Source organism: Schistocerca serialis, chromosome 8 (assembly GCF_023864345.2).
Source record: "Schistocerca serialis cubense isolate TAMUIC-IGC-003099 chromosome 8, iqSchSeri2.2, whole genome shotgun sequence".
Classification (NCBI taxonomy): domain Eukaryota; kingdom Metazoa; phylum Arthropoda; class Insecta; order Orthoptera; family Acrididae; genus Schistocerca; species Schistocerca serialis.
The window spans coordinates 388,854,458-388,877,461 of NC_064645.1; the positions used below are offsets into that span (position 1 = coordinate 388,854,458).

The 23,004-nt window shown below is 39.3% G+C and overlaps 1 protein-coding gene and 1 pseudogene across 1 annotated transcript in view; both read left to right on the forward strand.

The window, feature by feature from the left end:
- The window catches only part of LOC126417029 (dynein axonemal heavy chain 1-like), a gene marked incomplete at its 3' end in the record, with an annotated part of 951,942 nt that overhangs the window by 820,380 nt on the left and 108,558 nt on the right, over positions 1 to 23,004 (forward strand). The window contains exon 55 of the mRNA XM_050084920.1: positions 4,897 to 5,152. Within this exon, the coding sequence (XP_049940877.1) occupies positions 4,897 to 5,152 (256 nt within the window). The remainder of the gene's footprint in view (positions 1 to 4,896; positions 5,153 to 23,004) is intronic.
- On the forward strand, positions 21,580 to 21,697 carry LOC126417922 (5S ribosomal RNA; annotated as a pseudogene).

The following is a 23,004-nucleotide window of genomic DNA, read 5'->3' on the forward strand; positions in this document are numbered from 1 at the left end:
AGAATTATATTTTAGATTTGCAGAGATTACCCTGCAATGAAGAGCTTAATTTATATGGTTAGGTCATTAACTCCAGCAGTATTAAACTTGTAACTTATAAATAATTGAATATTACTATAACATTTATGTTTTCTTTACTTAACATATTCCCTTACTGCAACAATTGAAAATTTTTCTATCTTATCAATTTTTGTGTTTATGATTTTTTGTAATGCAGAATTATTTTGCCCACTGGAAATAGTTTTGTGTACCTCTAGATATGATTTAAGTTCTCCATCTTCTCTACTGTCTCTGTCTATTCTTTGATCATTAACATGGAATTTGACCTATTTATTAGTGGGTCTTTTCTAGATCTTGTTCAAGTACGAAACTCAACTGGAGCAAACTTAAGTTTACTCCCTATAATTCTATCATTCAGGCCCCTTCTTGCACGCCTACATCCACTTGGCTTCTTTACATCTCTGTTATTCCTTCCAGAACCTGGCTAATCCCTTGTGGGTTGGTTTCTTGGCTTACAATTTCTCATATTGTCTTCTGTTTTTCCCCATATAAATCAAAAAGTCATTAATGTTACTCTTGGGGACTGGCAAAAGCAATTCTCTTACAATTTGTGTCTGTTTATTTTCTAATCCTATTTTTATTGCCTCATTTTCTGATTCTTTGTTCAAGTACTTAAGTTTGTTAATCAAATACCAACAGAAACCTTTAATAGTCCCTCTCATGGACTCGTAGCTCTCACTAGCCCAGAATTCACAAGCAGTTTTCTGCTATTCTCCCTTTTTTCTCAAAAATAATTTCCTGCATTATTCTCAAGAATGGGAAGGTCACCCATAAGCATCCTCTCTCCAATATCCTCTTATAAAGGACATTTTCTTCCTGATCACTCCTATTTCTAGGTAACTCACTAAATTCTCTGATAAAGTCAAGGGGGTGCACATTCCACATGGTTCAAAAGCTATGAAACTTTTTACAATTGATAAAGTAAGCTTCATTTGATACAGTAAAAACATTATGATTTACTGTTTTCAATGTTGGTAAATTTTAGATCCATTTACAACTTGATATTGTTCTACACTTTCATTGAACTCTTCAAGTTTTTATTCAGTAGTTAACAAACGTCTGTTTTCAACTTCATTTCCCACTTTTTCTATTTTATTATTCAATTCTGCTTTTGTTTTCTCCATTTGTAACTCTAACTTATCCTTATTTTCAGCATTAATTTTCTTTAACTGGCCAGAGGTCATCGGACAAGAACAGACTACTGCTTCCACCCTCTTTTCATAACAATTTACAATCCTATCTTGTGTAGCTTCACATTATTTGCTGTCTGTTTATTCTTACATTTGTTTCGTTAGTTACTTTTCCAACTTATTATCCAAACAAATTTGTACAGAGTCTACCTTTTTGTCCAAATTTTCCAATTTCTTTAAATTTTACTACCACTTGTATTCATTGCTACTCTTAAACTGCTGATGTCACTTTTGATACATTTAGTTACTTCAGTGAACTCCAGTGAGCATTTCAATATATCTATCTACATAAAATTCGTGTTCTAATTTGCTTTCACTGTTACTAACATTTGAAAGTGCTGTGGGTGATGCCCGAGACTGTTCTTTGGTAACTTCACTAGCATTTACTACATCATAGCAAGTTATATCTAACTTGGACCTAAACTCACTGTCTTCTCTAGATTTTAGTTCTTGTTCCCATACTGTCTTCGCAAGATTTACTTTTAGCCAGTGCTCTCTCTCCCTTAATGTCTACCTCACGTCCAACAGCATGAAGCACACTGTCTTTTTCATTACATCACTCATTTTGACAAAATAGTGAATAACATTTAGTAGCAGGAACACCTTATATTAATTATTTCTAACAGAAGTTGCTGCAGCTGTCTTGCCTGCTGTCATCTGCTCGCTGATCCTTTTCATATTCCTGTGTCAGGTTGCAAAGTTTATAGCTGAGCTCCCCTCTGGTTCTTCACTGACCACGTCTCACCAAACAAAATGTCAGACCCCTTTGCCTCTCATTGGTTGACGAAGTTTCACCCAAGATCCATTTATTTTTTATTTATACAGCATCCTAGTTACTTATGTCTCTTTCATTAATATTATGTGTGCTGTTCTATTTACTGTCCACACAGTAACAATGGAAAATCCGGGATGGAATAATGACAGTATTATGAAAAGGATAGATCTCTACTGACCATACAGTGAAGATGTTGAGTCACAGACAGGCACAACAACAAAAAATGCTAAACAAGTAAGCTTTCAGTCAAAAGGCCTTGTTCTGAATTAGACAACATACACACAGACACATTCATGCTGGACACGGCAGCCAGAGATGGTCATGCAAATGTGAGTTGCATTTGCATGTGTGTGTGTGTGTGTGTGTGTGTGTGTGTGTGTGTGTGTGTGTGTGTGTGTGTCTGTGTGTGTGTATGTGATTCAGAAGAAGGCATTTTGGCCAGAAAGCTCATTTGTTTAGCTGACTTTTTGTTGTGCCTGTCTATGACTCATCATCTCCACTATAAGGTGAGTAGCAGTCTATCTTTTTCATAATATTGTCTTCTTTTGCCTCCTTACACTTTACTCCTACAGTGCCACTTGAAATCTTTATTTATGCATGGTTCCTTCTCAGTTCACTTTTATCATCAGTTTCTAGGTTTCCAGTCTACTTTAACCTCAACACTCCGCTGCGGAGTGAAATCTCATTCTGGAAACATCCGCCAGGCTGTGGCTAAGCCATGTCTCCGCAGTATCCTTTCTTTCAGGAGTGCTAGTTCTGCAAGGTTCGCAGAAGAGCTTCTGTAAAGTTTGGAAGGTAGGAGACGAGATACTGGCAGAAGTAAAGCTGTGAGTACCGGGCGTGAGTCGTGCTTTGGTAGCTCAGATGGTAGAGCACTTGCCCGCGAAAGGCAAAGGTCCAGAGTTAGAGTCTCGGTCCGGCACACAGTTTTAATCTGCCAGGAAGTTTCATATCAGCGCACACACTGCTGCCGAGTGAAAATCTCATTCTGGAGATGGAGGTAGATTTTATTGTTATAATGAGAGCCAAGGTAAGAAAGATCATAATGAAGTGTGTGTCTTTCTGTACCATTACATTGAGAACTTTGTCCCCACAAGAGAACTCAACTTGTTCAACATGCATGTGGCCAGAATTGCAATCATACAGCTGTAATAATGTTATTTTTCTTAAAAGGTAATGGCAAATTTGATAAACTCTACCACTGTTTACTCATTGGAGGGCACTCTTATCCACATCTGACTGAAACTTAGGTGTGATGAAAAGGAAGTTAAAAATTTGTGACCTAATACTTATTCCAGATACGTGTATGTCACTTATCACCTAATTTAGTCACCTTAGTCCTTTTGAAGTTTATGCAGTAAAAACAAGAGAAATAGGTACCCTTTTATATAAAAAGGTTATCATCTTTAAAATGGCAAGAGGCACAGGATAAAGAATAATTTACTCCTTCTAACATTCTGTACTATTTGTACAGTTTAAAAAAAAGGCAAGTGGTTCCTAGGCCCTATATCAAAGGACACTTAAGTCATTTCCTTTAGGTCAGTGAAAATTCTCATGAAAAAGAAGTAAGAAGATGATATTGAGAAACTACTGAAGTATATTACACATTGATAGTATCAAATATTTATAATAAGCTTAAAACATATCCTATAACAGAAATGGGTAAAGATGACTGAAAAGTGACTGGAACCAGTTTTTTTTTTTTTTTTTTTTTTTTTTTTTTTTTTTTTTTTTTTGTAACATGTGTTTTGTGTTCATTTTTGTATGAACTTAATATTTTGTGTGAACAAGTGGCCATTCATCATTTGTAACAAGTTTTGTATTTGTTTTTGCATGAACTTTGGCAGTTTTTTGAACATTAGTTTAGATTCATGAGCATTAAGGAACCATAAGTTATTTCGTTGTCATTTAAATGCACCTCATATCATTATGTATGATAATTTTTCCTTGTAATAGTATGCTACAAACAGAAATGTATAATTTACATTACATATATTGTACTCTACTTACTGTCATTCATTAAATGTAAGCTTTTACTTTTCATGCGTTCCAAATATGTGCCTTAAAATGTACTTCCTTCCTCATTTATTGCTATTAGCTGTAAGGGGATAGCTCCATGTGATAAGAATCTCCATAGCAGCTACAAATATTTTTCAAACTATATAATATTAGCCTTACTACACACTCCATCAACTTTTTTCTTATTAAATATCTTTTGCTTTCTTGATACGTGTTTGCCTTTTGAGCTGCTGAATTCAGCTTCGTAATACTGTCAGTTGTTGAATCTATTTCTGAGTGTATTTTACTTTATTTTACTGGATTTCTTTTTAAATTCATCTTTCTTCCTGATTCATATTGTCTGTCTCTCTCCTTCTCCCTTTAATTTTCGAAAGTCACCCTTCTGTTTTTTTTTTTTTTTTTTATTTTTTTTAATTTTTATTTGTTAAATACGTTAAGTGCCTCCAAGAAACATCTCTCTACCTAAATAGTTATCAATGGAATCTCAGAATTTTATTTACATATAATTACTTCAGTGACGCAATTGCTAACTTTCCTTGGATATTTTTTTTTCCAAAGTTTTATTAAAATAATGTTCTGCAGTGACATTGTGTCTCAGTATACCAAAAATGATTTATTACTGTGACACCGTACAAGAGAATGTGTCAAGTAATCATCTTTAGTTAACATAGCTCTGCCAGATCAGTGATGACTTCACCTTGAAGTGTTATTAATCCCCTGCCCCATGAGTAGTATTTAATTTTGCTAAAATGTCAGCCACAGGGTAATATAAATCAATTCTTAATAATAATACAGGCTTTGGAATATTACAAAGTACAAAGTGGTAGAAACAGAATTCTTGGTTTGTTGCAGGGAGCCTTTACCTGACCCATGGGAGTCAGAACTGGACGAATTCCAGCACTTACTAATCCTGAAAGCATTACGGCCAGACAAGGTTACAAATTCAATGCAGATATATCTTAGCCATAACCTTGGTCAACAGTTTGTTGAACCACAGACAACTGAACTTTCTGCCATGTACAAGGAGTCAGGTCCTGCAGTGCCACTGATATTTGTGCTTTCCACTGGGACAGATCCAGCTGCAGATCTTTACAAATTTGCTGACAAGGTATTTGAAACTCAATTTTCAGTGTGTTGGGTTTTACCACACTGTAATCTGTTTACAGTTGATACAGTATAATATATATGAAATTTATCAAAACAGAAAGATATAGGTTGCAGTTGTTACTCGGAGATGAAGAAGCTTGCACAAGATAGAGTAGCATGGAGAGCAGCATTGAACCAGTCTCTGGACTGAAGACCACAACAACAACAACCAAAAATTGTATTTTCAGTTGCATTGAATGTTAATGTTGTCATGGGTTTGATACAGAAAATTCAAATAAGAACTTTGTGAAATTACAGACTGAAAGGTTGGCCAATACTTTCTGTCAGAGAATGTAAGTATTAGTGACAGGAACACTTAAAGAAGAAAATACCAGTCCTAACTTTCTTCAGGAGAGGGAAAAGGAGATTGGTTAGGGAGCATTAAAAAAGGGATTACTTTTTGGGTGGAAAGGTTCGGAATGTCAATGAGACTCATCATTGAGATATCCACCTGAGCCCAGGGGAAGGCAAATTTTGCATCGCAAAGATAAGCACTGGCCAGCTTTCATGTACCATGTAATTCTTGTCATGCACAGTAGTCGACCAATGCATATGCACAGCAAGCAATTTGTTTTTTGAAGTTCTCAATATGTTCAATGGTTTGATGCTTCCATCTATCTTTTCCTGTCTTGGGCTAATATTTTTGTCTCTATGTACATGTGATATTCAACACCTTCAATATTCTCCTTCACGTATTTTTATCCTTGTTTGCACCTCTCGTTTTCCCACTTCCTCCAACCACAAAATTATCTGTTCCATGACCTTCAATACTCAATGGAAAATCAGTGGGTTTGGAGCTAATTACTGTCTAGGCTTCATTGTACCATTCTTGCCTGCCTATCAAACTGTCAGAAGCCTTTGGCACCATAAGACTCCTGTCACATCAGTCAGTTGTTCAGAGAAATAACAGTGTTAATAGTACTGCTTATTGACACTGCTGTCACTTTACTCACTGGCAGCAGATTGCACTGGTCTTTGCGCCTCCTAATACTTATCACTAACCAAAGTAAATGGTTCAAAGGGCATGAAATGTTGTAGAATTAGTGTACTATGTGAACATCCATTTATTCAATTTTTTGTATGTCCATCCTTTTTGACTGGAGGTCTAGTTGATGCTGAAGGGGTTATCATGATCCATATATTCACTGCATCAATGGCCAACATAACTGGTTTATGCAGACTATCTGTAACTGTGATGTCAGCACTCCATGATGGTTGGAGTGCTGGCATCACAGTTACAGATGGTTACATATGGATTGTGATAACCCCTTCAGCATCAACTAAGGCCTGAAGATGGTGCACTGAAGTGCTGAAACTGGTAGCTACACAATAAATAATATCATAAGGATGATGGTAAGTATTTTGTTTCAAGCATGATGGTTGGAGTGCTGACATCACAGTTACAGATAGTCTGTGTAAACCAGTTATGTTGGCCACTGGTGCAGCGAATATACAGGTCGTGATAACCCCTTCAGTAGTAAATAAGGCCTGAAGATGGCGCAGTGAAGCACCAAAACTGGTAGCTACACCGTAAATAAAGATCATAAGGATGGCTGTTGGCATTTCATTTTCTTACAATTCATTTGTGCAATTTCCCTTAAATAGATTTTATCTAAAAGTTGTTACTAAGTATGTTGTCCGTTTATACATGATAACCTAGTAGAGACCTTCAAAATGTGTTGTGGGCTGTGAAGTACTGGTGATTGGCAACTACCTAGCCATTTGTCCAACAAACAACTACAGAAGGCATGATACAACATGGCAGGACAGACCAAGGAAATAAACAGCCAATATGGCAAAATTAGCATCCTGGAGGCTTTTTGAGCAGGCCCAGGTGAAGAGATACAGCTGGAGAGTAAAATACTGTGTACTGTAGTTTCTTTGCCAGGAGGCTCCCTGGAAAAGATGGGGCACCCTGTGCCTCAAAATAGTTCATCTATTTCTCCTAATTACAGCGTGATTCTGAAAACATATTTCTTTTTCTGCTGAAGATCACCCCATCAAGGCTTCCATCCAGTCACTCATTGACCAGTCTGGTTTGGTAGTAGAAGATAGCAAAAGGAAGGCTGAAGTTTTAAATTCCACATTTAAGAAATCGTCCACACAGGAGAATCATACCATCATTTGACCATCCCACAGAGTCCAGTATGGATGACATAGTTATTAGCATCGCTGGCATAGAGAAACAACTGAAAGAGTTGAAAACAAATAAATCACCAGGCCCAGTAGGAATCCCAACCCGGTTTTACAAAGAGTACTCAATGTCATTGGCTCTTCACTTAGTTTGCATTTATCGTGAATCTCTCATCCAGTGCAAAGTCCCAAGTTATTGGAAAAAAGCGTAGGTGAAAGCTGTACATAAGAGTAAAAGAATGGAGTCGCAAAAATACAGACCAATACTCCTAACATTGGTTTGCTGCAGAATTCTAGAGCATATTCTGACTTCAAATATAATAAATTTTTTTGAGACCAAAAAGCTCATTTCCATGAACATTTAGGAAACATTGCTCATGTGAAACGCAAGCTTGCTTTTTTCTCACATGATATACTATGAACTATGGATGGAGGATTTCCGAAAAGCATTTGACACAGTACCCTGCTGCAGACTGTTAATGAAGGTATGTGCATACAGAATACACTCCCAGATATATGACCATCTTGAAGACCTCTTAAGTAATAGAACCCAGTATGTTGTCATTGAAGGTGAGTGTTCATCAGAGGCAGGGGTATCATCAGGAGTGCCCCAGGGAAATGTGACAGGACCATTGCTATTTTCTGTATACATAAGTGATCTGGCAGATCTGGTGGGTATCAATGTGCTGTTGTTTGCTGACAGTGCTGTAGTGTACAGGAAGGTGTCACAGAAAAATGACTGTAGGTTGATTCGAAATGACCTAGACAAAATTTCTAGTAGGTGTGATGAATGGCAGCTGGGTCTTAATGTAGAAAATTGTAAGTTAATGTGGAAGTGTGGGAAAAACAAACCTGTAATGTATGGATACAGTATTAGTTGCATCCTTCTTGACAGTCACATCATTTAGATATCAGGGCATTACATTTCAAGCCATATGAAATGGAAGGATTGTGGTAGGGAAGACAAATGGTCGACTTCGGTTTGTTGGGAGAATTTTAGCAAGGTGTAGTTCACCTGTAATGGAGACTGAGTATGGGATGCTAGTGTGACCTATTCTTGAGTACTGCTTGAGTTTTTGGAATCTGCACCAGGTTGGATTGAAAGAAGACATCAAAGCAATTCAGAGGCGACTTGCTAGATTTGTCCCCCTGAGGTTGAGTCAGCATGCAAGTGTTATGTGTTAGCTTTGAGAGCTCAAGTAGGAATCCCTGGAGGGAAGAAGACATTTATTTTAAAGAACACTACTGAGAAAGTTTAGAGAACGGGCATTTGGAGCTAACTGCTTAAAAATCCTACTGCCGCCAACATACATTTCGCTTGAGGATAAGATGCTAGAAATTAGGGCTCTTATGGAGGCGTATAGACAGTTGTTTTTCCCTCACTCCATCTGCATGTGTAACAGGAAAGGAAATGACTAGTTGTGTTATAGGCTACTCTCCACCATGCATGGTATGCTGGCTTGCAGAGTATGTACACTATATAATCAAAAAGTATCTGAACACATCCAAAATCGTACGTTTTTCATATTAGGTGCATTGTGCTGCCACCTACTGTCAGGTACTCCATATCAGCAACCTCAGTAGTCATTAGACATCATGAGAGAGCAGAATGGAGTGCTCCGCAGAACTCACAGACTTCGAATGTGATCAGGTGATTGGGTGTCACTTGTGTCATACGTCTGTACATGGGATTTCCACACTCCTGTACATCTCTAGGTCCACTGTTTCCAATGTGATAGTGAAATGGAAATGTGAAGGGACATGTACATCACAAAAGTGCGCAGGCCGACCTCATCTGTGCACTGACAGAGACTGGCAACACTTGAAGAGGGTTGTAATGTGTAATATGCAGACATCTATCCAGATCATCACACAGGAATTCCAAAATGCATCAGGATCTACTGCAAGTACTATGACACTTAGGTGGGAGATGAGAAAACTTAAATTTCATGGTCGAGTGGCTGCTTGTAAGCCGCATATCACACTGGTAAATGCCGAACGATGTCTCGCTTGGTGTAAGGAATGTAGACATTGGATGATTGAACAATAGTAAAATGTTGTGTGGAGTGACAAATCACAGTACACAATGTGGCGATCCGATGGCAGTATGTGGGTATGGCGAATGCCCAGTGAACATCATCTGCCAGTGTGTGCAGTGCCAAAAGTAAAATTCAGAGGCGGCGGTGTTATGGTGTGGTCATGTTTTTCATGGAGGGGACTTGCACCCCTTGTTGTTTTGTGTGGCACTATTACAGCACAGGCCTACGTTGATGTTTTAAGCACCTTCTTGCTTCCCACTGTTGAAGAGCAGGGATGGCGACTGCATCTTTCAACACGATCGAGCACTTGTTCATAATGCACGACCTCTGGGAGAGTGTTTACAAGACAATTACATCCCTGAAATGGACGGGCCTGCATAGAGTCCTGACCTGAATCCTATAGAACACCTTTGGGATGTTTTGGAATGTCGACTTCATGCCAAGCTTCACTGACTAACATCGATACCTCTCTTCAGCGCAGCACTCCATGAAGAATGGGCTGCTGTTTCCCAAGAAACCTTCTAGCAACTGATTAAATATATGCCTGCGAGAGTGGAAGCTGTCATCAAGGCTAAGGGTGAGCCATCACTATATTTAATTCCAGCATTACCGGTGGAGGGCGCCACAAACTTGTAAGTCATTTTCAGCCAGGTGTCTGGGTACGTTTGATCACATAGTGTATGTAGATGTAGATGTAACAACATTTGGACACAGTATTAAATGTTAAATATTTAAAAACACGAAACAGAAAAGGATGTGGCTATGACAGAGGGCAGAGAGACCATATAAGCCCTCAGCCTCAACTGATAGAGGGGAGAATAAACCTAAGCGTCATCAAAAAGAGTCACCCATATCATGTATTGGCTAACCATCATCTGATGCCTTCTGCCTAAAAGTCTACATCTACATCACCATCTGTACTCTGCAAACCACTTGAAGTGCATGGCAGAGTGTACATCTGAAGGTACCAGTTATTAGGTTTTTCCCATTCTATCACATATGAAACAAAGGAAGAATGATTGTTTAAGTGCCTCTGTCTGTGCTATAATTAAGCTAATCTTGTTCTCACGATCCCCATTGGAGTGATACATTTGTGGTTGTACTACATGCCTAAGGTCATTATTTAAGGCCAGTTCTTGAAACTTTGTTAGTAGGCTTTCTCTGGATAGTTTATAGCTATCTTCATGAGTCTGTCAGTTCCCTTTCTTCATTACCTGTGTGATGCTCTCCCATAGATCAAACAAACCTGTAACCATTCTTGTTACCCTTCTGTGGACACATTCAGTATCCCCTGGTAGCAATATTCTGGGTTTGGTTGCATGGGTGATTTGTAAGTAATATCCTTTGTAGACTGATTGCATATTCCCAGTATTCTACCAATAAACCAAAATATGCCACCTGTTTTACCCACAACTGAGCCTGTGCTCATTCCATTTCAAATTCCTTCTAAGTATTGCACAGGGAGTTAATCAATTCAAACTGTGACCATTGAAATTATTGTCATGGGATTCTGCACTTTCTCATTTTGTGAAGTGCACAGTTGTACATTCCTGACCAGTTGCCAGTTTTTGCACCACTTTCAGATCTGACTGATTATTTATGCAATTTGTTTTAGACAGTACATCATTTGCAAAAAGCCTGAGATTACTATTAATGTTGTCATCAAGGTCATTGATATATGACACAAACAACAATGATCCCAACAGTTCCCTGGGATGCACCTGAAGTTACTTCTACATCTGTTGATGACTCTCCATCAAAGATAACTTGCTGTATTGTCCCTACCAAAAAGTCTTCAATCCAGTCATAAATTTCACTTGATACATGACTGCACTTTTGATACTAAGTGCAGAAGTGGTACTGAGTCAAGTGCTTTTTGGAAATAAAGAAATACTGCATCTATCTGACTGCCTTCATCCAAAGCCTTAGGGTGTCTGTGGTAAAAGATTACGCAACTGCTTAGCAGCCAGCAGCTTCTAAATTACTAAAGCTGCCGGTAGCACTGAGCAATGTAATCATAACATGGCTGGCCCCGTGCCAGGGCCGAGTGGGCTTCAGTGTAATACATTGGAAAATGACGTTGCTACCGCTGTAGCCAGTGCCACATGTGACTTTGAGGAACAGTTTCGTCTATGTGAGTAATGATTTTGTTAAGAAGGTGTCATCTTCATGCAGCCGCTCGAGCAACAGCATTGGACCACTCACACAGAAGATGCCACGATTATTATAGGAGGAGAAGGTGTACACGCCTTCCAGTTTATAAAGCAATAGACAATATTTCTATTAATACCGAGAACTATGTAGGTGCACAAGTTATCCTGCACGGTCCATCAAGTGTTCTTTGGTGGAGTTCTTAACTTTAGCCGGCTGCTGTGGCTAAGCGGTTCTAGGCGCTTCAGTCCGGAACCACGCGACTGCTACGGTTGCAGGTTCGAATCCTGCCACGGGCATGGATGTGTGTGATGTCCTTAGGTTAGTTAGGTTTAAGTAGTTCTAAGTTCTAGCGGACTGATGACCTCAGCTGTTAAGTCCCATAGTGCTCAGAGCAATTTGAACCATTTCTTAACTTTACCCTTAGCAACAATGATGTCCATCAACACGGTAATGGCTGGATCACCATTGCTCTAGTACATGTACCTAAAGTCAATACAATGACAGGACTGGAATCGTTCAACAGCCGTGACGTCATTGCTTATCGGACGTTTCAGATCGGAGTGGTCTACAATAGAGATATGAGTAAATCATATTACGTGTCGTCGATGCATTGGGGAGGTCATTCTGTGAGAGATACCTCATTGTGTTTGCACCCAGAATGTGTTCTAAGATTTACAACAAATCAATGTCAGGGATATTGGACAGTAGTTTTGTGGATCACTTCTATTACCCTTCTTGTAAATGAATGTGACCGGTGCTTTCATTCAAATGCTGGGCACAGGTTTTTGATTGAGGGATCTGTAATAGATTACAGTTAAAAAAGCAAATAACTCAGCCACACATACATTACAGAGCCCAATAAGAATTCGATCAGGCCTTGGAGCTTTGTTCATTTTGAATGACTTCAGCACTTTCTCACTGACACTGACACTGTCACTTACGTCACTCACCCCATTAGTGTTAAAAATACGATGATTAAGTTGGGGCAATTCTCCTGAGTTCTCTTCTGTAAAGCAGTCAAGAAGCATTTCTGCTTTTTGCTTTGCATCCTGTAATTGCAGTTCCTGTCTCATCCATCAGTGATTGGATGCTACCTTTTGTGCCACTAACGGCCTTTATACATGACCATAATTTGGGTTTATGAAATATCATTTGACAGTATTCTGTTATGGTAGTCATTGAATGCTTCTCACATTGCACTCTTGACAGCCAAATGCATTTCATGTAGCATCTCTCTAACTATAGCCCTGTGTCTTATTTTGCACCTATTATGCAGTAATCTCTGTTTCTTCAGAAGAGTCTTTACAGTGACTGTATACAATGGCGGATCCCTCCAATTATGAACTGTTCTTCTGGCTATGTATCTAGTTAGTAGTGCATCATCAACTATTCCTGTAAACTAGATTCACCGTTCCTCTACATGCTCCTGTCCTGTGCTAAAAGTGTCAAGTTCCTCTTTGAGATATGACACTACAGCTTTTCCATCTAGTTTACTGAACAAATGTAAGACACATCAGGTTGCAGAAGGGCATGATTAAAAGACACTCACATGTAGCTTTCGACCACAGCCTTCGGCAGTAAAGAGACCCCACACACACACACACACACACACACACACACACACACACACAAAAAGCAAGCAAGCACACCACACACACACACTACTGCCAACTCCAGCATCTTGGGCTGAAAATAACATCACATGGGATGCAAACAGCAGTCTGGAGGGGAAAAGGAAGGGGTAGTAGTGTACAGGTGGGGAGACAGACAGATGCTGCCTGGTGGAATGTGCAGGTACTAGACTCCAGCAGGCACAGCATCAGGAGATTGTGGGGTAGGGAGGTGGGGACAGAAGGAAAAAAAGGAGAGGACCGGGGAAAGATGGGCAGATGCATTGGCAGAGGGCTGCAAATAAATAGCATGAGAGACAAGAATGGCGAGGAGATTATAGGATATGGGGGGGGGGGGGGGTTGAAACTGTTGGGTGCAGGGCATGGGGACAGTATGTTACCTTATTACTGTAGGTTGAGGCCACGATAATTATGGGAGTGGAGAATGTGTTGTAAGGATAACTCTTGTCTGCACAGTTCAGAAAAGCTGGTGGTGGAGGAAAGGAGCCAGATGGCTCAGGTAGTGAAGCAGCCATTGACACCCAGTGTGTTATGTTCAGTTGCATGTTGTGCCATAGGATGGCCTACTTTGCTCTTGGTCACAGGTTGGTGGTGGCCTTTCATCCTCGTGGACAGCTGGTTGGTAGTCATACCAATATAAAAAACTGTGCAATGATTGCAGCAGAGCTGGTAAATGACATGGTTGCTTTCAAAGTTGGCTTGGCACCTGATGCTAGGGTAAACCTGTGACAGGACTGGAATAGGAAGTGCTGGGTGAGTGGATTGGGCAGGTTTTGCACCTGGATCTTCCACAGGGATATAATCCAGGTGGCAAGAGGTTGGGATTGGGAGGCATAGGGATGGACTAGTGTGTTTTGAGGTTGGATTGGCAATGGAACACCACTTTAGGAGAGGTAGGATTTCCCTCACTTCAGGGCATAGCGATAGGTAATCAAAATCCTGGGTAAGGATGTGGTTCAGTTGTTCCATTCTGACATGGTACTGGATGACGAAGAGGACACTTGTTTGTGGCTGGTTTTTGGGGTTGGTGAGAGGATTGGGGTTGTGAGGGGGAAAGGCACAAGAGATCTATTTGCGGACTAGGTCTGGGGAGTAATGCCTGTCTGTGAAGGCCTTGGTGAGACCCTCAGCACACTAAACAAGGGGGTTTTTGTCACTGCAGATACATTGTCCTTTGGTAGCGAGACTATGTGGGAGCGATTTTTTGGTGTGTAGGCATGGCATCTGTCAAAATGCAGTTTCTGTCAGTGGTTGGTGGGTTTAATGTGGACAGAGGTGCGGACAGAGCTATCAGAGAGGAGGAGGTCAATGTCTAGGAATGTGATGTGCTTGGTTGAGGAGGACCACATGAAGTGGGTGGGAGAGAAAGTGTTGAGGCTATGAAGGAACGAAGATAGGGTGTCTTGGCCCTGAATTTAGATCATGAAGATATCATCAGTGAACCTTGCGACGTGCCCAGTCCACAAACCCAGCACTTCCTATTGCAGTCCTGTCACAGGTTTTCCCAACGCAGTCAGGTGCCAGACCACCTGTGACAGCAGCCATTTCATTTACCAATTCTGCTGCAATCATTGCAAAGCTTTTTATATTGGTGTGACCACTAACCAGCTGTCCACCAGGATGAATGGCCACCACCAAGCTGTGACCAAGAGCAATGTGGGCCACCCTGTGGCACAGCATGCAGCAGAACTTGATTTAAGTGGCTGTGTCACTACCTGAGCCATCTGGCTCCTTCCCTCCACCACCAACTTTTCTGAACTGCACAGATGGGAGTTATCCTTACAGCACAATCTCCGCTCCTTTAATTATCCTGGCCTCAACCCACAGTAATGAGGTAATATACTGTCTCCATACCCTGCACCCAACAGTTTCCACCCCCTATGTCCTATCATCTCCTCCTCATTCTTGTCTCTCACCCTATTTTTTTGCAGCCCTCTGCCAACACATCCACCCACTTTTCCCCACCCCTCTCAATTTTTGTTCCTTCTGTCCCACCTCCCTGCCCCACAACCTCCTGATGCTGTGCCTGCTGGAGTTTAGTCCCGGCACACTCCACCAGGCAGCATCTGTCTCTCTCCCCACCTGTACACTACTACCCCTTCCCCTCCAGACTGCTGTTTGCATCCCACTTGATGTTATTTTCTGGCCCAAGATGCTGGAGTTGGCAGTCATGTGTGTGTGTGTGTGTGTGTGTGTGTGTGTGTGTGTGTGTGTGTGTGTGTGTGGTGTGCTTGCTTTTTGTGCGTGTGTGCGTGTGTGTGTGTGTGTGTGTGTCCTGTCTTTACTGGTGAAGGCTGTGGCCAAAAGCTACATGTGAGTGTCTTTTAATCATGCCTGTCTGCAACTTGACATCTCTTCTTTGTGATAAGGAGCAATCTATCTTTTCCTACATTTTTGAAATTCCTGCCTGGGGTTTCCATAGTTTGATTTTTGCTGCAAGGCTTTCTTCCGTCTTAACAGTCCTATGATGTTTTCCTTTGTACTCTTCTCTGTAGTATTACTTTTCTCAGCATCCATTCTTTTTTTTCTTTTTGTCTTTATTTCCAAACAGCATCTACTTTCGAGCCACACTGTATCAACAACGTTTCGCGCATATCGGACTTCATGACCTCACAGATTGTTGATGCAGCATCTAATGTCCTAGTTTCTTTTTTCTGATAGTTAATTACATTTATTCCTATTGGTTCGACTTCATCCCTCATCCTGACATATATTAGAGTTTCACTTTCCACTTCTGCCGATGCCACATGAACTTTTGATCCTCAACCTCTCATCCCCCCCTCCCTCCATCTTTGCTTATCACAACACAAACACAAACACACACACACACACACACACACACACACACACACACACACTCTGAAACCTCATTGTTCCATTTAACCCACATTGCTGTACATTTTAACCTATTTGTGCATTGTTGTACATGGTTTCACGCATTTTTGCGTATTTTAATGTACTTGTCCATATTTTCACGTTTCTGTGCACATTTTTGCATATCTGTGAGTGTTTCTGTGTGTAATTAAGTATTTTTTTACACATCTTTACACGAATTTTCCCATATGTAGCTCCTTTCACAACCATCAACACCTCTTTTGCTCATTTCTGCATCATTCCCATTTCCTTCACACTATTCCTGCCATAGTGGACTCTTGCTCCATCTTTCTGCATCAGTGCAGAAAAGTATCCTGTCCCTGACTAAAACCCAGTCCTACATGCTGTTTTTCAAATGCTGCCTAAACCATGGAATTCCCCCAAATGAACTAACTGTAAAGATTCCTTTCTCTGGGCACCACCTCTCCTTCCACAATGACCTACACCTTTTCAGCATCTGCCAATCCCTGGTACTGCAAAAACTCATCTCCACAGCACAGGCATCTCAGAACAACCTCTGAGCTTGGCTTGAGTGTTAATTATCTCCCAGAATTTTAATAAACAGCTGTCAGCATCATCTGAACCACTTCCTCCACCCTTCTCACTCCACAGAAACATGTATCATTTATTTAACACACAATTGTGGATACCATAGTTATACATCCATATTTTTCTCTTGTAGAATGCTGGGTCAGCAGTTACTTTTGGCATAGGAAACATTTGTTTCATGTCCATTGTTATTATGTTGTGCTCTTTCTCAGTCCCTTTAGCCAGAGAAGTTAAAGACATGATCATATTTTTAACCGCTGTCAGCCTTTCACAGATGGAATTCGTGTTGTTTTTTCATTTGTGTAATTTCTTCTGCACGTAATTCTGGGTTACTTGTTGCTGTTAGAAAGGCATCACATGTTGAACAGCCTAGAATGTGCGAAGCACCTTCAGGTGTGTGTGAGCATTCGGCCATTTTGATGTGGCTTGTGACAGTGTGTCTTCTGAGAAAGACACCAGGTGGCAGAGTATAGAACTACACTACGTCATCACCTGCCACCTGTTGCAGAAAGACATAACTTCTTCAATCCAAGATGAGGAGAGTATTGTTAAGAATGTCATAGCGTGAATACCTCAATTTCGACAAAAGTGTGGCTTATGACTATATCTCTCCAACACCTTCAGTTGCTTGGATAAAAAATGTACTCACCATGTGGCGGCAGGAGAGCACCTGTGAAACTTTAGGAAATTTGCAACTAGTGCCGCCTCCTCCTGGCAGAAGGTTTTAAGGGGAAGAAAGGGGCACGAGGGAAAAAGACCGGCGAGATTTAGGAAATGGGAATAGTTATGGAAAAGTCATTCAGAATGTGGGAGACTTACTGTACGGGATGAGAAGGAAAGACCGATTGTTGGGGACTGCACCAGATGAGATTTGAAAACTTGGGAGCTTAAAGGTGGAAGAACGAGAAATAAACAAGGCAGTGATTACTGATGTAAACATCCTTTCATAGTAAATGAGAGTGGAAAGCTTAAGTGCATTATACATGATAGAGTGGTTGGGTTGGGGGTGGGGGTGGGGATGGAGGAATAGAAAAGTCAAAAAATAAAAGATATAGAAAACAAAAAGGGTGTGAAAACAAACAATGAAAATCCAGGATGGCATTGGATGGAATAATATTGTCATTAAAAGTAGATATTAAACAGATGTTAATTTCTTTGGTCATGGCATTTCCTCTCTCTACCTTTTTCTTTCTTCAATGCCCTTTAGTTTTCTATATCTTTTATTTTCTGATCTGGTGTTTTTTCCCTAACCTCTACAAAGTTTAAGCATCAGAAATTAATTATTATTATTTATCATTGCAAAATCAAAGTGCACATCCACACATAAAAGCAGACATATGCGAGCACTTGCATGTGTTTGTGTGTGTGTGTGTGTGTGTGTGTGTGTGTGTGTGTGTGTGTGTGTGTTCCAAATCTCCTCCGAAACCAGTGGACCAATGTCAACCAAACCTGGAACACACATACCTTGCTGTCAGATGACAGTTGCTTGAGGGGTGGCGGGGGGGGGGGGGGGGATGGGGATGGGGATGGGGATGGGGGTGGGGATGAGGGGAAGCATAGGTGTACAGTGCATGAATTTTGTTAATCCAATATTTGAGAATGAGAGCACTTAGTGATTAGCAACAAACTTTACACATAATTTCAAACCTTTACGAAACTTTTTCTTGCTGACAAGCCCTACAAAATGATGAAAGGAAAAATATGTATCGCTTATTAGGTTCTGCTATTCATGCAGTAAAATCACCTCATGGGTTTTCAGAATATAATTTAATATGTGTTTCATACTGACTGTATTCATGACACATTTACTTTTACAGACATTATTCACACTGAGAGCCAGTGCAAAATTTTATTGTTGTATGACATGTAGTTCAGGAGATGTTAAGTCATAAACATTAAGCAACAGGCCAGATCCTCTGTGGTACAGGCACGGACACACATGGGCAATGCTGGCCTTCTCCTCATATATATGAAAATCATTTTTGCCCTTAACATAAGTTTTCATGGTGAATTTTATATTCTCTATACTTAGTAACAAGCCTAAGTGTCTCTGCAGCCTGCTTACACAGACATTCTCTTAAAATTAATAATCCTTATCTCTATATGCTGTACAGTTAAATGTCTGTGTTATAATATAAACTGGAAATTAGAAAATAACCGTGATTCGTATTTATTACAATCTGCATTAAAGCAAGAAACTTGATTGCATTTATCAAAGCCTTTTCAGGGATCTTGTTGGTCAAAATTGTCTCAATATGTATCTCTTACTACATAGTCATAAACATAGATTAAGCACATTAGTCACTGATACATAATTTTATACAGTACAAACACTAATCATTTTAATTTATTACCTGTCTGTGGATATAACAAATATGAAAGGTACATTATAAATGAATTTGAACTTTGAGATTTTATTGTCTGTGTCACTAGATTTAGCATGAGTTTTCACGAGAACAGCTTCCCCAATATTGAACATAATTGGTTTTAGATATGTATCATGTATTTTGATTCTTCCTAATGTACACTTGTGCATTTTTTCTCTCAGTAATTCTTACTCTTGTGAAGCATTGAAATTGTGTCATGATGAAAAATTAATCAGTTCTTCCACTACACTTTTCAGCTTAACAAACAATGTAACCAAACTTGCCATAAATCTGGTGCTTTCATATGGCATATAGTTCATAATTTCTTTTTTCTCAGCTACATATTTGCCCTACATCCTGTGGTGGTTGTGGCAGTATGTTGTAAAGTACCTACCTAGGTTGCACATGTAATGCTTGGCTGGATTGCCCTGTGTGTGGTAAACAGATATGCAAATAATTTCTACTCCTTTGTCTTTCACTCCATCAGTCCAAATTTTGGAAATAAATCAAAGTCCATTATCCAATAATATTGATTTAATTTCCTGATTTTTACAAAATGGTCATTTACAAATCTGTCGAACACTGCTTTGGTTGTGGAGTCATGTAAAGTACACAGCCTAACAAATTTTGAAAATGTATCTAGCACAAATAATATATATGTAAAGTTACCAGAAGTTTTAGGTAATGGACTGTAAGAATCTGTTGCCAAGATTTATAAATTATCTTTGGGTTGTATGCTTTGCATTGGACCATGGCTAGTCATATTTGACACTTTTAACTTTCGAAATTTACCACACGTTATACTCTCTCAGTTACTTTTCTCATCATGTTGTTAAAAGTCACAGATTCAGCTATCTTATCTACACATCTTTTTTGGCAACAGTGACCAAAAGCCAAATGAAAATAGTCTGTTAGCTATGATACATATATGACTAGCCAACACACATGCAGCTCTTGTCCATTTACATTATGTCATATATACAATAAACCAACATAAATATTACAATAATTTTTAATTTTTCAACAACTTCATCTTTAGCATCAAATTTGGTATTAACTTATTTCAGACTTTCTTCTTCATTCTGATAGCAATGCATTTTTTTAGTCTCTACTTACTTTCTTCCCTCAACACCCTTGAAATACATTACTATGTATATGTCATACATATCCATTTAATTAACTATCGCATAAGGATCATATGGTAATCTTGACAATGAATCAGCTATATGTAGTTGTCTACACTTCTTACATAATGTGCTGTTGCCCAAAGAGCAGGTTGTCAAAGCCAAGTTGGTACCCTACAACTAAACCTCAGAACAGTATTGTCACTGCATGCCACACTAATGAGTGAGAAATATTGATGTAGCCACACCTAGTGGAACTTTGCTACACTGCTGGAATCAATGGTCTACTTAACCTAACTTGACCCAGTTTGCAGTCAACAGTCAAGATGACAGCATTGTCATAGAACGAACTTTATGTGAACATTATGTTGTATTCTTCAAGTGAAGAGTTTTGTAAATTTCTCTGTATCAAGTGATACTTTAATATGCAGCCAGTTTAAATGCTCAGAACATTCCTTTGAAAATGGATTATATAGAGCTCAGTAAATCTTCATAACCATATTGGAATAAAGTGAACCAATATTTTACCTGTTCTATTTCCACTCCATCTCCTCCCAGAACAAACCAAAGAACCCACCTTTGTTCTGGGGCATGTATTTTTATACAGAACAACACATACTTTATAGTCAAATTTTTGTCAACCTTCTGTGTAGCAGACCACAGTTATTTAAAAATGACAACACTTTGTGGTCAGATGAACCACAAATTCTTTGCAATTATTAAACCCAAGACAATGGCTACAGCTTCTTTTATTTCATATTTGGGAGCTCTACTTGTGAAAGGTGCATGTCCAGATAAAAGAACTACTTTTCTTTAGTAAATTACATAAATTTGGATCATGAAAGACTTGCCCACCATGTATTTGTGATAAAAATTGTAAGTACCATGAAATGCTTTTAATCTTTTTTAGTTTTCAGAAGTGGAAAGTCTTTTATTGGTTCAATCTTTTATGGGTCCTTAGTTCTCCCCGATGTCATTATAATATGAATTTGCATTTCTTTATCTTTGGTGTCATTCCATCACATTTCAGTGCATGGAAAAATTCTTTAAGTTGCAGTGTTCTTCCCATGAAAAAGTTCCTATCAGCAAATCATCAACATAGATCATAATTCTGGCATTAAGTGCTTTTCCTAACATGTAATCGAGAGTTTGTATGAACACTGATACAGATGTGTTCAGTCCAAAAGGAATAACTTAATGTGGACAGCATTTCCCAGCAAAGAGGAAAACTATCTATTTTTTTGATTCCTGCTCTAAGGCAATTTGCCAGTAATCCATGTCACATCTAGATTTGTCATGTACCACACATTGTGAAATTTCTGCAACATATCGTCTAAACATTCTGGATTATCTGTGTCATGTTTTACAACATTGTTTAAATTGTATGCATCTATTAGAACTCTGCAGTCTTTTTTATTAACTAAAATCAATGGATTACTGTTTTGAGTCCTACATCATTCTGTAATTCACCACTTTGCCATACAGTTCATTTCATTTTGCACCCTCTTCTCCCTAGCTAGCCAATGGCCTTGCCGCAGTGGTAACACTGGTTCCCATCCGATCACCGAAGTTAAGCACTGTCAGGCTGGGCTAGCAGTTGGATGGGTAACCATCTGGTCTGCCTAGTGCTGTTGGCAAGTGGGGTGCACTCAGCCATTATGAGGCAAACTGAGGAGCTACTTGATTGAGAAGTAGCGGCTCCAGTCTCGTAAACTGACATACGGCCGGGAGAGCGGTGTGCTGACCACATGCCCCTCCATATCTGCATCCAGTGACGCCTGTGGGCTGAGGATGACATGGCAGCCGGTCGGTACCAATGGGCCTTCTGAAGCCTATTTGGATGAAGTTTAGTTTATTCCCTAGCTAACGGTACCTAATTAAAATGTCCACAAAGTGATTCATGTGGCACTGTTTCAATTTTGTATTCAAATTTATGGACTAAACCAGGTTTCTCTGAAAATACTTCTTTATTAGTAATCAAAATATGGTATAACTCTTTCTTTGTACAGATTTTATATTCGAAACTTGTCCTACTCAGGTTGCAAATTCGTCCTCAGAATAGGAAATTCCATTCAAATTTCAAAAGTGATAGAATTCCCCTCCTTCACTTAGTCTATTACATATAAATAAGGCAGTTAGTTGCAACTGTGTATCATGATTTGTACCTGTTCACTAGCTTCATCGAAATTCATTTCCATCTTACCTTTTCCTACTTAACAAATTATCACCCTCTTATTACAGCCAATAGGTTTGCTGCAGCCACCAGTAGCACTTAAATAACTTCATAGCCATAACAAGCATCTAAACAAAAACTCACTCTGTTTTAATGTGTTCATAAATCAAATCAGATAGAACACTGCTTTGACTATCAGTGTTTGCTGAAAGTTGAGTTTCTATTCTATACATTTCAATAGGAACTTGATTTTGACACGTTTCTCTGATTCATTATCCTTATCCTCCCATAATGAGTCTTGTGCTACTTCTAACTCACTCAACAGCACATCCCGATGCTTTATTTGGGGGTTTCTCCTGCCTCTACCTACTTCTTTCTTTGGTTTGATATAATACATGTTTTATTTCTGATGTATTTAATTCACCAACAGTTTCACCATCCTCAGAACTCTCATCTGAATCTAATAAGTCCATCTTGACATCGTGTACACTGTAATCTTCTGATTAATTTACAAATTTCACATGACTATCAAAAGTTGTATGTTCATGCTGCAAATTACAGTTTCCATCTGTCTGCACAATTCTGTCACCTTTATACAGTCAGGAGAGGGTCAATTAAATTTTGATTTATCAGCATCTCACATGCATTATCTTCTCTATATTCACTAAATCTTACATTCCTCTCTCTTTCTTTCACTTTTCTGACCCATCATGTATTTGACCAAGTTGCATTTGCCATTCCCTATCATCTACCATTTTGAATTAATTGACT